The sequence below is a fragment of the Lepidochelys kempii genome, chromosome 7 (genome assembly GCF_965140285.1).
Source record: "Lepidochelys kempii isolate rLepKem1 chromosome 7, rLepKem1.hap1, whole genome shotgun sequence".
NCBI lineage: Eukaryota > Metazoa > Chordata > Testudines > Cheloniidae > Lepidochelys > Lepidochelys kempii.
This window is the reverse complement of record NC_136386.1, coordinates 102316993-102340365: the sequence shown is the minus strand read 5'-3', so window position 1 is coordinate 102340365 and position 23373 is coordinate 102316993. Positions and strand designations below refer to the sequence as shown.

Genomic DNA, 23373 nt, shown 5'->3' with positions numbered 1-23373 from the left:
CTGTGGTTACTTTACCACTCTTGGCCTCTTCTCAAATTCCCTAGTCCAAAGCAAGATCCCAGGACTTACTTTCCACTTGGATCTTCTCCTTGTACCTAGCCAACTCCCTTTCCCCCTAGGGAGTGACTGCAGACCTCCTCTTTTCAGTCTTTTCTTTTGTCCTTGTTTTTTGGCTCAGCAGCCTGATCAGGCAGGGCTATGACTGCCATGTTCTTCATTCATTTTTAGCCATGTTTTGGGTTCTTATAAAACAATTATTTGACTCAATCTAGTATCCTTAAGGAAACATAACGAGACTTTTTTTTTTTGCTCTATTCCATTTCCCTGACATTTTTACTGGCCTTTAGGGAAAAATCTTTGATTTTTAAGCAGATGAAACTTTCTTTCCATAGAATATTGCCCACAATGCCATAAAACATGATAAACAGTTTCTTTGGTTTAGCACATTACCCAGCGCATCTTTGTCTTTTTAATAAGTTTAACTTATCATTTAGGGCACAATAAGAGCCCTAAATAACATTCTAAAAAAGACTACTTTACTTTATCATAATTGTGGAGTATAGTATTTTCTTTGATTTGTGAACATACATCGTAAAACCTTTGTCCTTTTGTTTCCTTAGTTCTTGCCATTTCTTTGTAAGCTGTTTTGTGACCACACTTTTAAATTCTTTTCTACTTAAGGATATCTTAATACCGACCTCCTCACTTTTTAGAGCTTGATTTGCTTCTTTGTCATCTCATTTCCAGGTATTCGGATCTGTGCCAGATTCCATGCTATTGTCAGGCAGATACCTGCTTGCATTATATCTGTAGTTAGGAATGTTATTTCACTTATTATGTAATTTCTGCTTTCTGAAGTCTCTGTTTTGATTGTCATAATGCCATACAAGGAATCAGATAAAATTACAGCTGCAGCCAGTCACACATCTTTTATGCAGGTTCGTACCAACACTGTCTGCATTAGTTCAGCCATCAGAACAGTCACATAATTCAATAGCTGCTTCGATTTCTGGATTTCAAGACTAGGAACACAGAAGGCTGTTTCCATTCAACCTGTACTGTTAGCTTTTGATCTGTCTATGTAGTCTTGGCAAAGCTGGACCCACTTTTCATAAATAAATTCAGAAATTTCATTTGTCTTAATGTGTTTTTTTCTCCTCTTCCCTTAGTTTTTTTCATACAATTCCAAGTTCACCAATGAGGTAGTAACTGTTCAGCTGTAATTTGATTTCCCACACCTAAAAATTTTAGTGTCCTCAATTTTTCTTTTTTACGTATCTCCTTTATCCATTTTTGACCGTGATAGCATGAAGAAGCCTGTGGCAATCCATATAATTTTGTTTACTTAACTCTCAGCAATACTCATCAAACTCTTCCTGCTCTCAGTTCCTGGTCTTTTACACCTATCCTAGCTCCTCCCCCAGCTGAGCTTCATCTGCAATTAGGCCTTATCAAGCCCTGTCTTCCCTCCAGGTACAGTATGTAAAGTTAATTGGCCCCTTCTGATCCATATTAACCTATTCAGGGCATCACAGTGAGACATCAACCAGAAATCCTAGGTTTCTCTCTGAGTCGATCCTAGTACTCTTCTGGGCAGAGAAAACTTCATTGCTCTCAGAATGGCGTATCTCACAAGCAAGGTAAGTCTTCTTACTAAACAGAAAGGGAATGAGCTCCCTTCATCCAGTCATTTAGTCTTCCCTTAAACAACTAGGAACTCCACAGCATAGATCACTTCAGCTTACCACAGAAAAAAAAGTTCTTCCTGCCTGGGATCCCTGTCTTCTTTGTCAGGAGTCTGTCCTTTGCTCAACACTGAGCCATGAGTAGTATAAGAGAGGTTAATGCTCCAATAGGAGGGAGTCTGACAGTAATAAAGTCCTCTTAAAATCCAGTTTCACTTTTTCTTTCCTAGTACAAAATCTCAAAGAAATTATCTTAAGTCACTTTTTTCTAGTGGCAGCTATGGCATAACACACCTCCCTACTTGGCTTTTCGTAAGGATTTTCCTCCATGAGCACTTAGCTGATTTCTGTCAGAATTGGGAGATTGTACTTCTTTCCCTGTGTCCTTTTCTCTCGATCAAAACTGAGAGGTGTGGCAATACCTCTAGATGTTAAAAGGGGTATGAAGTTCTTCATAAGCCACACACAACATTGTGAGTTTGTGAGAGTTTGTTGAAAGAAAGGGCATAAAGTCCATAAGAATTTGTATCTAAGTGGATCAGAATGTGATCCACTTGGGTGCTCATAAAGCTCCGAAGCAATCCAGTAGGGGATTAAATCCACTCCAGAAAGGCAACATCACCAATTGGGCTAAGGCAGGACGTGCTCCCCTATAAAAGTTCTGCAAAGCTGCCTTGTACTCCACACCACATACTTTTACTATATATAGGGTGTAGAATGGTCTAGCAGGTAAAGCAGTAGACTGGCATTCAGGAGTCATATTCCCAGAAATGCCATTGACCTACTATGTGACTGGCCTTGACCTTGGGCAAGTCATTTCACCTTTCTGTGCTGTTGTTTTCCTTTTCTTTGTTTTCTTTCAAATGTAAACAAGGACTTTCTTTCATGTGTTTTTGTATAGAATAGCGGGCCCTAGTCTCAGTCCCGATGATATTGTAATACAAATAATAGATACCTCTGCTTCTGCAGATGCAACTTCGGAAAGAGCTCCTTGCTTCTTTCCTTGAGAAATAGTTCTGCCCTTTTGTATGGAAGGAATCTGGTTATAGGCTGATCTTGTTTACTTAGAGAAGAGACCATTTTTCATAAGTCTGAATGATAATTCTTCAGTGGATAAGGTCACTCTCTAAGCACCGTCCCTGAATCTTTACTTCTTTTCCATGTTACTTGTATTTTTGTGCTTTTCTTTTTTTCTTTCTTGACAAATATTCCTCACTGAGCTAGTCACTGTTATTTAATGGATAAGCTTTGTTCAGTTTGGGTATATTTGAATAAGACTCCTTTCTTTCTCCAATCAATTTCTCGCCAACCAGGTGACGCTCACTTAACAACTTGTGAGTGTAAGCCAACTGCAGTCTGGAGACAACCTGGATTTGTATTAAAAATTCTGAAATGTCACTGGTGGCTCATGCCTGTTCAAGTGTGGCATAAGCAAAACACATCTATTTAAACCTGTTTTTAATAATATTAATATCTTTGATTTTTTTTCCTTTCTAAGCATAGTACTTTGCGCTTGTCTTTATTGAATTCCATCTTTTTGATTAAAGACAAGTGCAAAGTACTCTGCTTAGAAAGGAAAAATCAAATGCACTGGCTAAGCAATAGTACTACAGAAAAGATCTGGGGTTATAGTGGATCACAGATTGAATATGATACAACAATTTGATTCAGTTGTGAAAAAGCCTAATATTCTGGGTTGTATTGGCAGGAGTCTCATTCTAAGACATGAGAGGTGGTAGTTCTGTTTTACTCGGCACTGGTGAGGTCTCAATTAAAAAAAATGATCATGTTTAGTCTCGAGAAAAGAAGACTATGGGGGACATGATAACAGTCTTCTAAAAAGGACAGTGATCTTTTGTTCTCCATATCAACCAAAAGTAAAACAAGAAATAATGGGCTTAATCTGCAAGGAACTAAGGAAATTCATGTTAGATATTAGGAAAAACTGTCTAACTGTAAGGATAGTTAAGCACTGGAATAGGCTTCCAAGGGAGGTAGTGAAATCCCCATCATTGAAGGTTTTTAAGAACAGGTTAGATCGGCAACCATTGGCATGCGGCCTGCCAGGGTAAGCCCCCTGGGTAAGCCCCTTTGGCCAGGTGCCAAAGGTTGCCGATCCCTGGGTTAGATTGTCAGGGATGGTGCAGATACTTGGTCCTACGTCAGTTCAGGGGGGTGGACTAGATGAACTCTCGAGGTCTGTCCCAGCCTATGATGCTGTATATAGATTCTGTCATCCTTTGGATGGCTAATTATTGTCCATCTTTAAATTGGATCATACAGATGAAACGAGAGAATAATTTTTAAATAATAGCTTAGTATTTATAAGTATTCATAGATAAAAATTATTCATCAAGGGAAGCATGCATATAACTTTAACCGGAAAAGTTATTACATAAGATTTTCATCTCCAGTTTAAAGGTCAAATACAAACTTTTTAGAAATTACAAAATCATTTGAATCAGTGAATCAGCTGCAAGTTGTCTGCTGTCTCTCTAGATTTCAAAGAGAGACTTGGAAAAATCCACTTCAGTAGGAGGCATGCTAGATCTCATTCAGTACAACAATACCCATAACATAGACTCTGATAGGCTGCATATTTCTGCTCTCCAATCCTTGTAGCTAATGTCTCTTTGCCCTCTTCTTGGCAAGGCAGGTTTAGATTTAGCTGGTCTCTCTTGTTTATACCAATCCAATTGTGTATCTCACGGTATCTAAAATTGATTTTAGTGGTAGCTGACCATCTGTGAAAACTCTTGGGCTAATTCTCCGCCCTGTTACATTTGTTCTGCGATGCTTTGGTGGCGCTAAGCAGACTTAAGGGATGGATGGTCCACAGGTTAGAACACTACCCTATGACTTGGGAGTCCTGGGTTCAAGTCTTTGCTCCACCACAGACTTACTTTGTAATCTTGGGCAGGTCACTTAGCCTCTCTCTGCCTCAGTTTCCCCTCTCTACAATGGGGATAAAGCACTTCCTTCCTCACAGCGGTGTGAGGATAAATATACATTAAAAGGTTATGAGATGCTCAAATACTAAGGTAATGGGGACCACAGAAGTATCTTAGATAGATATATATAGAAAGATACAGGTTGCCTAAGTGGGCAGCTAAGGATCCCTCCAGTGGCATTGAGGCAGCATACCCAGCCCCACAAGCTTGCTGCCCTCAGAGAAGAGGGCATGCCTACTGTACTTCAAGAATCCCCAGCTCCCAGTCCAGTTCCATGAGCTTATTCGCCTTAGGCAGCTCTAATTTATGGCAGGGTTCACAGGGGAATAAAGGTAACATACAGCCACTTTTGCCCACCTGCCCCCCACAGAGCATAGTTTGGTTGTGCACCAAGCACAGCACGGCAGTCCTGAGGTTTAGATTCCTAATGTTTAATTAAGGAAGAGATAAGACAATGAAAGTAGCATCCCTACCATGTTCATCTCCTGGGACCCTTTTTAAAGATGGATGCTGCAGCACTTCTGAATACTTTTTATATAGAAGCAGTTGTTCAAATGTTAAACATTGGACTTTAAGACATTAGCAAAATGATATTTTTACAGCCAGTTGCAAAATTCACTTTTCCAAAGATGAACTGAGATGTATTTGGTAAGTTGATGTCTTATGGCAATTGCTCTCTGCCATATGGTTGCAGTAATAAAGCTACCCCAAAATCACACTACATCCACATTCAAAATCTTGTAGACTGAAATTATGTTAATGAGCACATATTGTAAAGTTATAAATTCTGTTCTCTTACCTCACAGCTCATTCTTATCATTTGAGCTTAACGCTGATTTTAAAAGAAATAAGGATCTGAGTTCAACTACAGATCAGTGGAGAGGCCTAATAGTCCCTGGCACATTTGTCTATGTCATGGGGTTCACGAACTTTCAATTTTATGGATGGCATCTTAAAATAGAGTCCCGTTGACCACCTTCACTCCCATTCACAATTGCATAACATTCCAGTTGCAGCTACAGCAATTGTTCACATGGAAGAGTAATGCTAGGAACATATTTATATACTGTTAGCATATTTTAATGCAATTTAGCAGCTGGAAAAAAGGAGGTGAGCCAGTACCATGAGACCAGCTAGCTTCATCAGCAAGTGCTTACAGGATTCAACTTTGAAGCCTTTAATCTATATCACCGAATCCAATATGGAATTTCGTACCTTTGGTCATGTCTACTCAAGAAATTTCCAGAGAGTAGGACAACAGGGTTGTTGCAAGTCAGAATTCAAGTGCTTTGGAAAATTCCTTTGGGGAAGTATGCATTTATTCTGTCCATATTCTGTATCCATTATCACAAAAGTTCACTCTAACCGGAAAGAATATGTAGGATAAATAGTATGGCATTTTCAGATATCAATAGATGACTGGTCAAAAGATGAATAAAGACAAAAACACTTTATAGAGAATGTTTTGAACAGAAAAACTCTTACACTGGATTCTCATCTTCAGGGGAAATCTAGAAGGAAACTTTCAAGTAAAGTGTTGTTGCTGTTTCCTTTACAGAAAAAGCAAGCACAGTTCTATGAAAACATCGTGAAAGTGATAAGACCTAAACCAGATTACTTTGCTGTTGGATACTATGGCCAAGGATTCCCTACATTTCTACGGGTAAATATTCTTTTTTTTTTTTTTTTCCATGAGTTACAGGTAGATCACTTGGTTTGAACAAATTTTCCTTTCATGCTGGAGAGGATTTGTAAATAGGAATCTTTTTGTAGTTATACGAAAAAGATGTCAATTTTCTTTTCAGTTATGACTTAGCAGAATTGTAGTCAAAGGAGCTATTCTTTACAGCACATCCAATGTTTTATAAATCTTAAGTTTTCATATAATTGGAAATGAACGTGTGTAACCAGTATGTTTTAAATCTAAATGATTGTCTTGCTTTTGATTGTTCCTTTAATACAGAGCGCAAATAATGATTGTCAGAGAGAACAGTTTTTCACTAGTATAATATTAGAAGGTTGTGAAGGGCCAATAAGTTTAATAAATTATTTTTGTCTGAACTATAGTTACAATTTAAAATGATATCTAATAAAAGTATTTTTCTAATTGTTTGTGATACTTACATTTTGTCATAGTTCATTTACAGATTAAAGATATTCTTAACAAAAATGTGTAGAAGATTTAGGAATAGAAAGTAGCTGCATTGTAATTATTGTACTAAAATATAATACTTAGCTAATTGGGGATTACAACAGGCAAGATATTTCCTATTCTGATTGTTAGAATCATAAAGTATGAAAATGAAAAGCTCTCATGAGGGTATGTGATCCTTACACCTGGTAAGTGCAGGATTTGTCTTTATCCTATATTTTCTAGTGCTTTGTCTACAAAGTTGTAAATGCTAGTTTTGATTATTCTGTTCTTGTGAGACATCAGCTGATCTGCAATTCTGAAACTTGACTGCTTCCCCAGAAAATAATTGGATAAACATTTTATAAAATTCCTGAAAAACAAACCACAGGGAATGGTGAGAATAACAGTAATCTTCAAAACTAGAAAATAGAAGGTACCATAAAGTTACTGGTAACTTCTCAGAGAGTGATTTACTATTAATCTTGCCACATGCGCATTAACGTACAACAGAGTGCATATTTCCCATTATGGACAGAGTTATCTGTCAACGATTTAGAGCTGTTAAATACAACTTCGTGGAAATTATTCTACTGGGATCACAAGAGAGGCAGCAAGCTGTCTTGAATATCTGAGTGCAAAAGCAGTATATTCGCACGTTCCAGCATCTGGGCCAGTAATACATTTGAATTCAGGAAATGTGCAGAGAGTACAACTCACAATTTTCCAGTTGAAGCATTGTGTTATCTGTATATTCAAAGGGATATAATGGAAAGTAAGAATAGAGTTAACCAGGTTTACTAATATTGGACTGATCTTTTTCTTCACAATTGAATAATTTTGTGTTATTGCAGCAACATGTTTATTATGCTTCAAAAATTGTCAAGGGTCAGTGTGTCATATATATATATATTAGCAATAAAAAATATATATTAGCAATAAAAACTGTAATGTTTGGCTATTATGTGGATTGCTGACAGAGAAGGTTCTCAATACAAGATTTTCCCTGTATTTCAGTTTTTATTTTGAGTTATAAGAATGATTCACTTTTAATGTATCTATCTTCATATTTCTATTCTCAAATAGAGAGAAATATTTTTCAGCTCTTGTCAATTTCAAGGAGCAGCATTGCAGAACCAAACTTAAGTGACTGTTATAGAAATTATTAGCATTATGCTCCACAAATCATTGTTTTTCTATTAGGTTGGTAATAATTTTTTTACAAGTCTTACTTCTAAGAACTTCTGAGATGAATAATAAGATAAAACATTTTCAGATTAGGTTGTTACTTTCATATCAAAATTCATTTTAATGTGTCTTGATCACTTTTGTGCTATAAACTTATGTGCCTCCTATTATACAACATACTTATCTTTAAGAATTAAGCATATTTCTTGAACGTATAACTCAGATTTATCTTATCGGTTTATCTTAATTTTCATCATTCAGTGACACAAAGCAATAAACAGAAATGACCTAGCATTAAAATAATCATATAGAAGCTATTCTTTTCAGACAACTGTAAAATATTAATAGAAACCTGTTTGAGAGAGCTAAAATGAAATCCACAGTATCTCGATCTTTTTAGAAAAGCTAAATTAGATATATCATCTTTGGATGTATATGAAGTGCTCTGCACTAGAGTTGAGATACTATGTAATAAGATGTCATTTTATAACTACAGACTATATGGAACTGTCTGCTAGATGTAGCAAGAATCTCTGATACTCCTTGCATACTCATTTCATCGGAACTGGTTTTGTAAATGTTTAGACATAATAGCTAAATTCCGCTCTGATACACCATGCAAACACCATTCACTTCAGAGGATGATTTGTGGGTGCAATGGAGAGGATTATTTTGGCCAATATTTTTTCAGATATTCAGGAAGGTGGCTTATGCACTTAAAGTTAAGAGGTGCTCGAGAGCTATCCTGAATTGAGGCCTTTATTATTTGCCATAAGCCCTTATTTAAACACATACTAAAATTCCGTTAACTTCAATAAGATTTAAGCCTGTGCTTGAAGTTCAGTATGTGCTTAATGGCTTTACTGAATATGGATTAATTAATGCTTCAGTGCTTTGCAAAATTTTCACCATAATATCTGTGTTGTGTGTCATTCTGTTGTAAACTAGATGTTTTATATTTCTACAGCTAGTAGGAGCATTTGAAGAATCCTCCAGATACGCTTTCAGCGGACTAGGATACTATTTTATAGTGAATGTACTGTGAATGTTACTATATGAATTTCACTGCTTAATTTGTTTCCAGAACAAAGTGTTCATTTACCGGGGGAAGGAATATGAACGTCGTGAAGACTTTGAAGCAAGGTTATTAACCCAATTTCCAAATGCCGAAAAAATGAAGACAACATCTCCACCAGGCGATGATATTAAAAACTCCCCTGGTCAGTGTATCCTTGAAAATTGCTACATGCATATGCTCATGTAATCTAATCAGACTGAGAATTTGTTATTGTTGCTAAAATTGCACAGTAGTTCACTGCACTTTTTATGTTTTTATTGAAATATTACTGTCTTTATGCCAATTTTCAAGAGACATTTCTCAGTTGAACCATCTCTCCTGCATAATTTAAACTCTGTCTCTTTTCAATTCTTAACCTGTCAATTCAGATATTCAGTGTTTTACTGTAAAACCAAAACTTGATTTACCACCCAAATTTCACAAGCCGGTATCAGAGCAAATTGTAAGGTGAGTTTTCCATTAATTCTACCTTCTTACCAATCTGGGTGAATGGCCTGCATACAACACTGAAATTAAGTAAATCCTTGTAAACTGTAATTCTTCTTCTTTGTTGTTATAGCATGTGTTTGATTTTAAAAATAAATTTCTATAAGCAGCCACTGAAGATAACACAGACACATGCTTGAGGAGGTGAGCCCAAGTTCATATCACAATGGGGTCCTGATCTATAATTGGGACTGTTAGGCAGTACCACAAACCAAAATATAAATAATAATAAAAGTTACAGTAGAACCTCAGAGTTTTGAACACCTCGGGAATGGAGGTTGTTCGTAACTCTGAAATGTTCGTAATTCTGAACAAAATGCTATGGTTCTTCCAAAAGTTTACAACTGAACATTGACTTAATACAGCTTTGAAACTTTTCTGTACTGTAGAAAAATGCTGCTTTCCCTTTATTTTTTTAGTAGGTTATGTTTAACACAGTACTGTACTGTTTTTTGTTTTGTTTGGGGTTTTTTTTTGTCTCTGGTGCTGCCTGATTGCATACTTCTTGTTCCAAATGAGATGTTTGGTTGACTGGTCAGTTCGTAACTCTGAGGTTCTACTCCAGTTACTTCACTTCTGTGGACTGGCTCCATGCCTAAGTAGAGGACTGTGTTAGTTGCAACATCACAGTACAGTGAATGATGTGATACTGTAGCCAAGCAGGAACCAAGCAACCATTACGTTCACAGGCATGACAAGAGCTGAAAGGAGAAAAGTAAAGTGTGAATTTTAAACAATATCATGCTGAATTTTCCTTTTTACCTGGCTGCTTATAGCTCTTCAGCCCATACTGATAAAGTTTCCAGGACCTGGCACTTAATCTTTGCAGACTACCTTTAGCCCCTGAGTAGAGAACCCTTGTAGTTACTAAAAACAACGGCACACCTCTGCAGTTGTAAAATAAAAAGGGGGTTGGTGGTTTACAGATCGTTGCAGTTAGCAATAAATCCAGTGTTTCTGTTCAGGCCATTATTTTTGGTGTCTAAATCCATTCATTATGGATTTACAGCTTATTACAATATTTTGTAACCCACTCTAATGGGTGGGCGCTCACCACTCCAGCACCTCCTGCTGCCTGTCTTGAGAATTCATTTTGCGCCCTCTTCAGGTGGTGTCTTGCCACCATCACTCCTGCTCTAGGACCCATGTCTTTCCAAGGTCCGCAGCGTCCTCTTCAATGACACAGCCCTCTGGCCGTGCCACACACTGTGCTCCCCCCTTCCGGGGGACCAGCAGTCCACTGTTCAGCCACTTCCCTTAATGGCTACTGCAGCGAATTGTCAGGCCACTGCCTCATGGCCCCAGCATCCTCTTTGCCTTGGCCCCAGGGCCTCAGCCTGCAAACCCCAGCAGCCAGCCAGGAGCTGTCTTTCGCTCCCCCGGTTCCTGCTCATAGCACTGCTCTGCCAGCACCCTGGACAATTCTCTAAGCCCTCCAGAGAGACAGTCCTTCCTCGCTGGGCTCCCAGCAGAGAACTGAACTCTGCGCTGCAGCTCCCTTTTTATATGGGCCTGGTTGGCCCTGATTGGCTGCCTCCAGTGCAGTCTCCTTAGGGCTCCTTTTAACCCCTTTTCTGCCAGTGAGGAGCAGGTGCCCCATCACACCCACTGACCTCCTCTTTTTGTCCTATGACTGCAGAAGTGTTAACGGGCCTGTCAAGGTTCCTTCCCCACTCTGAACTCTAGGGTACAGATGTGGGGACCTGCATGAAAGACCCCCTAAGCTTATTCTTACCAGCTTAGGTTAAAAACTTCCTCAAGGTACAAACTTTGCCTTGTGCTTGAACCCTATGCTGCCACCACCAAGTGTGTTAAACAAAGAACAGGGAAAGAGCCCACTTGGAGATGTCGTCCCCCCAAAAGATCCCCCCAAACCCTACACCCCCTTTCCTGGGGAAGGCTTGATAAAAATCCTCACCAATTTGCATAGGTAAAGACAGATCCAAACCCTTGGATCTTAAGAACAATGAAAAAGCAATCAGGTTCTTAAAAGAAGAATTTTAATTAAAGAAAAGGTAAAAGAATCACCTCTGTAAAATCAGGATGATAAATACCTTACAGGGTAATCAGATTCAAAACACAGAGAATCCCTCTAGGCAAAACCTTAAGTTATAAAAAGACACAAAAACAGGAATATACATTCTATTCAGCACAACCTATTTTACCAGACATTTAACAAAAGGAAATCTAACGCATTTCTAGCTAGATTACTTAACAGAAGTTCTGAACTGCATTCCTGATCTGTTCCCGGCAAAAGCATCACACAGACAGACAGACCCTTTGTCTCCCCTTTCCCCCCCAGCTTTGAAAGTATCTTGTCTCCTCATTGGTCATTTTGGGTCAGGTGCCAGCGAGGTTATCTTAGCTTCTTAACCTTTTACAGGTGAAAGGGTTTTGCCTCTGGCCAGGAGGGACTTTATAGTTCTGTATACAGAAAGGTGGTTACCCTTCCCTTTATATTTATGACAGGGCCACTCTACTTTGAATGGTCCCTTACAATATGTGCCAACTTCTTATAATAAACAGTCTTCTCCACCTTGTATTTTGCTGTGATGCTGGGAGTTCCTTTCCCAGACCTGAGAAGAGCTCTGTGTGGCTTGAAACCTTATCTCTCTCACCAGCAGAGGTTGGTCCAATAAAAGATAAGACCATGAGAGACACATAATGTTCTTATCTTTTATTGGACCAACGTCTGCTGATCTAATTACCTCACCTACCTTGTCTCTCTAATATCTTGGGACCGACACGGCTACAACTACACTGCATCAGTACATGCCGGCAGACTCAGAGCTATGGGGCAAACTGTGACTCCTTTTCCCTGTTAACAGAGAAGTTCAGCAGTATTTTATTTAAATGTTCTAACGACTAAACATGTTGTTAATACAAAATACGTTTACAGTTATGCTATCTGTTTTTTGGTTTTTCTTAATTCAGTTTCTATAGGGTGAATGAGGTCCAACGATTTGAGTATTCACGGCCTGTCCGAAAAGGAGAGAAAAACCCAGATAATGAATTTGCGGTAATTTTTTTTTCTCTTTTGTGAATGCAGGATAGCTGTTATGTTTTGGTTTGTTGGAGGTTGATAGATTGATTTCGTAACTGCAATAAAATGGGACTGAATTTATTATGAGTGCAATAAAAACTATATGTATCACGAATTCTGTTTTATAGCACTAAGCAAAATGAACAAAGCTTCTCTTTAGTCTGTTGAACATTTGACCACTTTGCAGGAGAAATACAAAACCGTCAGGCCTTAAAATGTAACCATCCTTCACTGAACGCTGTCTTACCTTAAGGGTCCCAGCCAGGCATCCTTTAAAATCAGTCTTTGCTACAGCAATACATATTTTACAAAACCAGATGGTTCACCATATGGTCAATAAAGCTCTCTCTCTTATCACAGCCTGTGTCCACCAAGTTGGTTACAACAAGCCACAAAAATCAAGTGCTTTTCCCCCCTCCCTCTCCACACCCAACTTATTCCTGGCATAAGAAGAGGAATAATACTAACAGTACTTTGTAGTTTATATATAATTTTTCAGTTGTAGATCTCAATTTTCTTTAGAATAGGAGGCTCCTTGTGCCTTTGAATAGACTGGAATTGGTTTACTAGAGCAGAGAACAATGAACAGCTTCCCCAGGTTCATTGTCCACTTCACCATTTGCTCTGAATAGAGAGCTGCAGTCTTACACCTCCATACAAGCTAGCCAATTTTAATCTGCTGTGCTTTGAGGGGCTGGTGTGTTGCGGAACTCCACCCTATCATTGCAGGCAGAAGATACTCAGCCAGTCTATCCTGATTCACTTGACAAGCCCTGTGCCACAGCTGGTTGTTCTGCTACTCAAAGTAAACTTGGCTGCTAATAAAAGTGATCCCAGATGAGATGGAAGAAAATGCTCCCATCATCAATGGATGATTCTGGTGCAAAAACCAACAAAGATGTTTTGGTGAGATAAAGTGCTACAATGTACAATGTACCTTGATTTCCAATTTAAAAAAATTAAAGTAACTAAAACACATAGGAGCTTCGGGCCAGATTTTTAAAGGCATGTAGGCATCTATGGCAATTTTCAAAAGCACCTAGGTGCTTAACTCTAGGCATCTGGTTGCTTTTGAAAATCTCACTAGGCACCTGAATGCCTTTAAAACTCTAGCCCTTGGGTCCTATTGACTTTCAATGGGACTTAGGCTCCTAAGTGAGTTAGGAGCTAATAAAAGACAGCCATGCCAATATATTCCCCATTTAAAATGGGGAGGCAGGGCTAAAGAAAACAAAATTAGATAAAGAAACATGTTCATCATGACTTTAACATTTATAGACATGAGAGAGCAATAATTAAAACAATAATTTCTTTTAAAATAGAAGACAAAGAAGTTTTAAGATTAGGCTGCTTCTCCTTGCACTTAAACTCACTGAGATTTTTGATGAAAGATACAGTCTGTAAGAACACTTTTTAGGGCATTAATGTGAGAACCCTAAAGGTTACACGTGGGAAACTTGTTTTCAGCTTTATTTAAAATTGTCCACTCAGAGAATGGAGTGGAGGATTTCTGTAGACAGATAAATTTGTTCCTGAAGTCTGTCGTCCCACTTTGTCTAATGTGATTGTCACACGAGGGACAGGTTAGTTGGAAAACGACAGTTCAACAGAAACAGGTGGAGCTTTTACATAATGTTACCCTTTAGTTAAAAGACCAATGTTTGGCTGTTAAATAGCACACGTGTTGAGACCAATCTCACCACAGACATAGCCCTGAAATATACATACAGATTCCATTTGCAATTTTTTTTTTAGCTTTGTAATGTCTATACTGCTGCAGTTCTTCTTTCTGATAATGAAGTTGTAAATCTTTGGTTAGGATAAAAGCTATCAATCTGCTAACATGCTATTTCTAACCTTTTTTATGTTATATTTGCAGAATATGTGGATTGAGAGAACCGTCTATGTGACAGCATATAAATTACCAGGGATTTTAAGATGGTTTGAAGTCAAATCAGTTTTCATGGTAAGGACAAATCATGATGAATTTACTAAGACTACTTAGAACTTTTTTCTTTCAGTTACTGAATATATGTAGTGTATATAACTCTGCTTAACCTCAAAGTCTAATCAATGGAACCATATGTAACCTGCTAAAGGAATGGGGACTTACATACTGTCAAGGTTCCTCCCCCACTCTGAACTCTAGGGTACAGATGTGGGGACCTGCATGAAAACCTCCTAAGCTTACTTTTACCAGCTTAGGTTAAAACTTCCCCAAGGTACAAATTAATTTTATCCTTTGTCCTTGGAATATCCATTGCCACCACCAAACTCTAACTGGGTTTACTGGGAAACATAGTTTGGACACATCTTACCCCCCAAAATCCTCCCAACCCTTACACCCCACTTCCTGGGAAAGGTTTGGTAAAAATCCTCACCAATTTACATAGGTGACCACAGACCCAAATCCTTGGATCTGAGAACAATGAAAAAGCATTCAGTTTTCTTACAAGAAGACTTTTAATAGAAATAGAAGTAAATAAAAGTAAAGGAATCACCCATGTAAAATCAGGATGGTAGATACCTTACAGGGTAATTAGATTCAAAACATAGAGAATCCCTGTAGACAAAAGCTTAAGTTACAAAAAAGACACACAGACAGAAATAGTCATTCTATTCAGCACAATTCTTTTCTCAGCCTTTTAAAGAAATCATAATCTAACACATACCTAGCTAGATTACTTTTACTAAAGTTCTAAGACTCCATTCCTGGTCTATCCCCAGCAAAAGCAGCATATAGACAGACCCAGACCCTTTGTTTCTCTCCCTCCTCTCAGCTTTTGAAAGTATCTTGTCTCCTCATTGGTCATTTTGGTCAGGTGCCAGTGAGGTTACCTTTAGCTTCTTAACCCTTTACAGGTGAGAGGATTTTTCCCCTGGCCAGGAGGGATTTTAAAGGGGTTTACCCTTCCCTTTATATTTATGACACATACCCACTCTTCTCATCAAAGAATACTGTTGTTTATTGACTAAGGTGAAGGCTCAGATAGCAAAAGTAGTATTCTTCTGTCACTGGTACAAAAATATGAATGGTGAATCGTATAAACCTCTAGGCCCTGATTCAGCAAGATTTTTCAGCACTTCTTACCTTTAAGCACGGGAGTAGCCACATTAAAATCAAATGGACTACTCGTTCATTGCTGTATGAGTAGGCTTGGAAGGATTAGATTTTTATCATTAAGTGTCAATTTCACCATAAACACACAAATCAGTGAAAAAGTATTTCCAGCTATAATAAAAATATACAGATAGGCAAAGAAAGAAAAATGATACTTGAGAATTTACTTGAGTTTGATTTACGGATATTTCCTTTGTACATTTTGACGTGAAGCTCACAATTTGTGTTTTAGCAGTTATAAAGTTTTAACTTATTGATTCTCAACATTTGCTGTTGTTAAATATTGTCTGATTCCTCCTGTTGTCTGACCTCCCCATAATTTCCCACAACTGTGAAAATTTAAATAAATAAAAACTGAAAAATGATTAAAACAAATGATTTTGCACAATTATGAAAATGTTAACTGATAAGAATTTTAAAAATACTTTAAAATAAAAATATTATCTGTCAAAATTATTTAAAAAAAAAAAGAGAGAGAGAATTCTGCCAAGAGCTCTAATTTGTAAAGACCACAAAAGTATTGCTTTTTAAAAGTGGGAATTGGATCATTTAACTGTAATTTATCTAAGGGAAGACTTTAACTAAATTAAATTACTTGTGCTGACTAAATTTCTTTTGTAAATATCATTAGTGATTAAATGTTATTTGAGTTCTCGCTATAGTTTTTAAAGTTAGGTAAAATATGCCCTAAAAACTTCACCAAGAATTTTAACAAATGTGTATCTCCTTTTATCTAAGTTTCAGAGTAGCAGCCGTGTTAGTCTGTATTCGCAAAAAGAAAAGGAGGACTTGTGGCACCTTAGAGACTAACCAATTTATTTGAGCATAAGCTTTCGTGAGCTACAGCTCACAGCATCGGATGCATAAAGTGTACTTCCCACTTTATGCATCCGATGAAGTGAGCTGTAGCTCACAAAAGCTTATGCTCAAATAAATTGGTTAGTCTCTAAGGTGCCACAAGTAATCCTTTCCTTTTTTCGAGTTCATAACTAAAACAGTTTACATAAAATATATCCATAAAATATCTTACATACTAAATTAGCTGTAATTTTTAAGTTGCAGTGAAAACGTTGTTACTTGCTGCAGTTTTTAAATCTTCCTTATGAGGCTTTATTTTATTTTTTTAAAGGGAAAGAACAATTTGCATATGATTAATTAAAAACATTTTATTGCTCCATTGAGATTTGGTTGGACATTTGTATTTAGATGAACAAAAGTAATGCAGAAAATGCCTATGGTATCTATAGTAACAGAATATGAATGTGATATTTGACAGTATTAGGCAACTGAATAAAACATTTTGATTTATTTTTGTATTTTTATATTTTCAACATAATCCTGATAGAGATGATAGCATTTACCCTCCCTGTTGCAAGAACTGTTTTCTGTAAAACCTGGCATATCTGATGAAAACTCCTTCACCTTCTGAGTCAAGAACACAGTCTGACAGGCCACTTCATCCAGTTTATACATGTGCACTTTTAATGCTGTGCACCTGATAGAAATGTGCATGAATCTGTTTAATGGAGCTCTTTCTATAAGCCTTTTGTAAGTAAGGATTATATTAGTCACAGTTGAAAAAAGGAAACAGAAACAAAAGTAAGGAGAGCAAAGGATGACTTTTGACCTACTATGTAAGTCTATTTACTACAAAAGCAGTTATTAACTGTACATAAACATTTGTATCAGGTAAAACTCTAGCAGCATAATTGCAAATCTTGCACCTTTATAACACAACATTTTAATTCCTGATATAAATACTCTGGGTACATTGCAGAGCACAATGAATGAAACTCCTTTGAATATTTTATAAGTTGTTGATAGAACTTGAAAATTCCATTTTAAATAAAGGGTTGATGCCACATCAAATCATTGACTAGAGAGGATTAAATAATTTAATAGATGAATTAATTTATTTTTTTTCTTTTTGTAAATAACTAATAGCAGTTTATGATTTCCTTTAATTTGTTGTTTGAAATTATTTGCTTCACTTTTACTAATACTTCTTGGTCTGTAGATTGTTTGCAAACAGGTTGTTGTGAGTATTTGAATATGTTAAATTTGAGCTCTGAAATTTTAATTGGACTCACAGATAATATACTGGTGTTTCTCTGTAATGAATGGATGAGAATAACTTCTAAAATCAGGTTTCTGGTTTGAAACCAGATTTACAAGTTCAGTATTGATTTTAAAAGTTTGTGTGCACAAACTTAGCAGACAAACAGAGTCATTTGTCATGAAACCTTGAATTCTAAAATAATGCTCAAAACACACTTTAAAAAATTATAATTAAAACAGACTTGATTTAATCAGATAGCAGGTGTAAGAGTGACAACTAAAGAAATTTGATTATAAGTGGCTCTCAGAAGCATGCTAAGCAACTGATAGCTAGCTAGAAGTGCTTCATTTATGTAGAGTTTATGTAAATTAGAGTGTAATCAGCTACACACTTGCATTTTCCTAACAGGCCCCAATTAACCCCCATCACACACGTTTTCCATTTCTACCACAACATTTTTTGTATAAATAGGCTAGAACTTTAACACTCTTTAATTGAGAGACTTCCAAAATTTGGTGAGTGGATAACTAAGGGTATTCAGAGTACTTGCTGGTGGTCTGTAGAGAGCTTGCTCTCCTCATACAGGGTGTTTAGTCACATTAATATGTATTTTAGCTATATTTTAAATATTTTCCAGATATTACTTTTAGGCATAATCAACTGCTGTAGTTGCCAGAAGGATGTATCTGATCACAAATGATGGGAGGTGATCTGTATGATTTCAAATGGGAGGGAGGTGCATACAATGCAATCTCTCTATTAAGAACCGATTCACCTTATTAAAGAGTTTGAGGACCCCTACTTTAAACAATGTAATAACTTTAGACCATGGAATAGAATTATAGAACTGGAAGGGACCTTCAGAGGTCATCTAGTCCAGAGTCCCCTGCACTCATGGCAGGACTAAGTATTATCTAAACCATCCCTGATAGGTGCTTTGTCCAACCTGCTCTTAGAAATGGCCAATGATGAAGATTCCACAACCTCCCTACGGAATTTTTCCAGTGCTTAACCACTCTGACGGGAAGTTTTTCCTAATGTCCAATACATCCCAGAATTATGTTTGCTTTTTTTGGAACAGCATTACACTGTTGACTCATATTTAGCTTGTGATCTGTTATGACCCCCAGATCCCTTTCCGCAGTACTCCTTCCCATTTTGGCAGTCATTTCCCATTTTGTATGGGAAGAAAGCATCTTTTTGGTTTAATTATCCAAAATAGAATGAAGACAGTGGTACCTACTGTACAAATATGATCGCCTTTTATACAACATATTTAATACAACTTCCTGAGAGGCTACCAGTTACTGCAAAAGCCACGCAGAAGTACCTTCTTCCTTTTTAATATTTAAGTATCTGAAGAGCACATCTTTAAAGTCCATCAGACAATCCAATCCAAGATGCTGGCTCTGCTGTTACCATAATGGGGTCTGGATCACGCTTCTGTACCCACTAAGAGCTGCTTGTCCATAAGTCTTCATATGCATAATTTTCCTCAGTATCTCCCAAGAAGCTCACTTGGGCTCTGTCAAAGCAATTCTAATGTTTTAGACATGCTTGATCTTTCTGAGAGCCTTGGTCTATGCAGTAATTATGCTGTAAGAGCGAAAAACAGTAAACCTTTTATCTGTTTATCTCATATCAGTTATCGCAGTATTGACACTATATATCTTGCCTAGTAGAAACAGCACCTTCCTGCAGCTATTGACTAAAATTCCTCTTTCACTCTAAAATCTATTAGTTATCATTGGGATGGTTTTGTGGGGAGCAAACTATTCAACCGTGACCTGCTACATGACTACTGGACCAGGAATTAAAACTTATTTTTGTGCTGTTCTTTTAGGTTGAAATCAGTCCACTGGAAAATGCAATAGAAACTATGCAGTTAACAAATGATAAGATCAATAATATGGTTCAACAACATTTGAATGATGCAGATCTACCTATTAACCCCCTCTCTATGCTACTTAATGGCATTGTGGATCCTGCAGTCATGGGAGGATTCACGAACTATGAAAAGGTATGTTCAAAATTAGCTTTGTTTGGTCAGGGAATCTAATTAAGTGTGTGTGGTGTGTACGCGTGCATGAGTAAACTTATGCATTATAGGTCAGTTTTGGAGAGCTAAAATTTTCCACATCTCGAGAATATTATAAATGGGTGATATTTATAAAGGAATTCTGTGGGTTGAAAAAAGAGAAACAGTGAGGGTTATTAACCATTGGACCAATTTCCCAAGAGGTGTGGTAGATTCCATCATTTGAAATCTTTAAATGAAGATTTGATAACTTTATAAAATTTATGCTTGTAGTTCAACTACAATGTAGTTGTATGTATTGGAGCTCGTGCAGGTATTACTGGGTGAAATTCTGTGGCCTGTGTTATACTACTTGAACATCTAGTATGACCAGTTGTCTCTTCCTGCCTTAACAACTATGAATTAAAAGTAATTGGGATTAATTTAGTGAAAGTGCATTATTATTATTTATTAGTTAATATACAGTCCATCCAAATATATTTGAATGACTTCAGCTGCTTATCACAGACTTAGTCTGATAAATATATACACATGAGAGCTTAGTATAAAAATGGTGAAAATGTAAAAACTATATTAGTGCCTATTCAAACTGCTGTTACATAGGCAATAAGTTTTTGTAAGATAACTAAGGGAGATATGTGATATGCACTCTTTGACCTGTTATCGGAAGAACTCTTCCAGTCTCCAATATCCCTGGCCTACTTTACCTACATAGGACGCCTAAACCACTGGATACTGATATATAGTATTGTGGAATGTAAATCATGTTGTTGTGCTGCAAGACGTATTGTAGGCTTCAAAATTTAACTAATCTTCCTGGTGACCCCCAAAATTGCACTTGGGCACAATACCCATAATTGTCGATGAGGCGGACTAAGCAGAACCCTTCAGCAGTACTTCTTGCTTGACCAGAGGGTTCAGTGATGAGCAACATATGATAATATTCCTCCCCCTACTTTACTGCCCCCAAAGGATGGATATCATGCTCTCAGGCACTATTAAATTGTCATTCATTGCTTTTAATTATGTATTTATAGACATGTTATTACTGATATTTTTAGGAAAATCTTTTGGTTTGATTCATTTTCCTTTGCTATAACTAAAAGCCTTCCTAGATAGTAAATGTTCAATCATTTTCTGAAATAACTGGTACTTTTCTGTTTTCATTAGGCTTTTTTTACTGAAAAATACATGCATGAGCATCCAGAAGATCACGAAAAGATAGAAAAACTAAAGGACCTCATAGCGTGGCAGGTAAACTGTCTAATTCAAATCATGCCTGGGCCAAGTGGCATACAAAAGCAGCCTGCTGTCACTTGTGACAAAATTCAGGCATCAAACCATTCACCCTAGTGTATACATTTCCATGGCATTTAGACTGTCTTGGAACATGAGCTAAAGTTCATCTTTTCAAATCTGACATAGTTTGTCATTTGATAATCTCACAAGTGACTAACATTATTAACCCATTTTTTATTACATAGTCTCTCCTGTTACCAGTTTAGAGAGATAAATACACTCTCTCACTTTCAAATGACTCAATACCTTATGATTGTGTTGGCCAATTCTGTTGTAAATTTAGTTCTAATTTTTTCCAGTATAGTGCTAAATTAATAAAGAATTACAATAAAAACTAAATTAAGAGTATTCAAGTCTTACAGTTTAAGAACTCAGAATTTAAATCCCTAGGTTACATGTTCGACCGTAAGTCTTTCTCCTTGTGCAAATGCTTTATAATGTTGTCTGTTTACATGATCACTTATTGTTTCTCCAGATAATATATATATAAAACACATTTTTTTCTACAACCACAGATGTGCATATGTAGCATCTTGTAGTACTGTATACTGTGTATGACAGATAGTCAATTAAAGTCACGTATACACGAAATGTATAGTAAATGGGCAAGAGTTTCTGCGACGCCTTTGTGTCATTCCCAGCGCACCTTACAAAATTGTAATGTGTGTATGGATGTGTGTAGATAACTAAATATACACATACAGACACACAGATGATACATTATATATTATGATATTTATATATATATAGTGGAACTCTACAGTGCCATTTTTACAATCACTGTTCATAGAAGAAACATACTTTAAATAACTTAAGAGGTGTCACAGGTATTTGTAGTGAACCAGAAATAGGACCCAGATCTCCAAGTCCTGTGCCTTAAACATAGTATCATCCTTCCTCTGTGAAGAGCTACATTTCTGTCTTCCAAAGAATACATTTCAGGAAAAACAGGAAACCCTATTCTAGCTTTGTTGGAAGGCTGTACTCTGATATTTTTTCGTTGGCCTCAGAATAATTTTATGATAAAAATCCACAGATGTGACTAGAAATGTTTTTACCCAGAAAAAAGTATATTATAGTGTTTTATATTCAATTCTGTCTTTATTATAAATGAAATAATTTAATGTCTAGAGGATTCAATTTTAGATGTAGTAGAGACCATAGAGATAAAATTCAAAAATCCTCGAAAGGCCATAAAACTATAGCAAAAGTTTTACTGATTTTTTTAATTGTTGTTGTTCCCCTGTAAGGTTTACTGTAGATTGGATTTTAGGGACTTCAGATTCAAGAGGGGAAAATAATTTGATCCCAAGAGAGTAACTTCATGTCAGCACTGTCATTGCCCCTAATGGCCATATTAAAAATGAATTGTATTGGTGCTCATGAACACATTTTACCCAAAAGAGGATCATCCTGCTGGAAACATGTATTCATTAAAATAAGAATAAACACTGGCAAATGCATTATTTAAAATCTGCAAGTTTTGTTTTGTCAACATGTTTAAAAATACACACAACTTTCTTGTCACCAGTTTAGTTCCAAGTATGATAGAAGCAAAGCAATTTAAAGACAAGAGATTAATACAAACAAATATTTTTCTGAAGCTGTCACCAATAAGTGATAAAAATCAAAAACCAAAAGAAATAATTTTGAAACTACCTGATATAAAATTAGAGTGGTCATGATTCCTAAAAGAAAACTTTTTCAAATAGCATAACTTCATAGAAAAGGTGGCAGGTTAAAGAAAACTTTTAAACACTATTTCACATAAGGAACAAGATGGCTCAAGGGACTGGAGAGAGATACAGTATAGAATCTTTTTCCATTAAATCACTAGTTTGACTTCATCTCCAGCTCAGCAGTAGGTATCTGTTGGCCAATATGAAACACAATAAGTTGGCAGTCTCAGTCCAATTCCTAATAAATAGGTTTCTGTATCTCAACTGAGCATATTATAGGTGCTCAGAGATTTGATATCTCAATATAGATCATTGTGTTAATAAAACATTATGATATCGAATGTTGACAGTTACCTCCGTGACTATTTTGTTTGTATTGTTGCACCCCTTCACCTTCCCTTTGTCTCATTTGTCTTTTGGAAAACAACCTCTTCAGGGTAGGGATGGTGCCTTCTATTTGGAAAGTGAAAAATAAAACATGTATTTGGAACAGAATACAATTTTTTTCATTGTATAGTCTTATTTTTAAATATAAGTGTTGGCAGTAAGATGATCATCTTATGCAGTAACTTGTGTGCATGGGCACCACCGGAAACAAGTAATTGGTAATAATCT

The 23373-nt window shown here is 36.7% G+C and overlaps 1 protein-coding gene across 2 annotated transcripts in view; it reads left to right on the top strand.

The window, feature by feature from the left end:
• Positions 1-23373, top strand: part of DOCK1 (dedicator of cytokinesis 1) — a 551011-nt gene that overhangs the window by 478973 nt on the left and 48665 nt on the right. For both annotated transcript variants that reach the window (XM_073354059.2, XM_073354058.2), the window contains exons 40-46: positions 6195-6299; positions 9040-9181; positions 9402-9480; positions 12454-12538; positions 14442-14528; positions 19586-19762; positions 20951-21034. In XM_073354059.2, coding sequence (XP_073210160.1) covers positions 6195-6299; positions 9040-9181; positions 9402-9480; positions 12454-12538; positions 14442-14528; positions 19586-19762; positions 20951-21034 — 759 coding nt within the window. The remainder of the gene's footprint in view (positions 1-6194; positions 6300-9039; positions 9182-9401; positions 9481-12453; positions 12539-14441; positions 14529-19585; positions 19763-20950; positions 21035-23373) is intronic.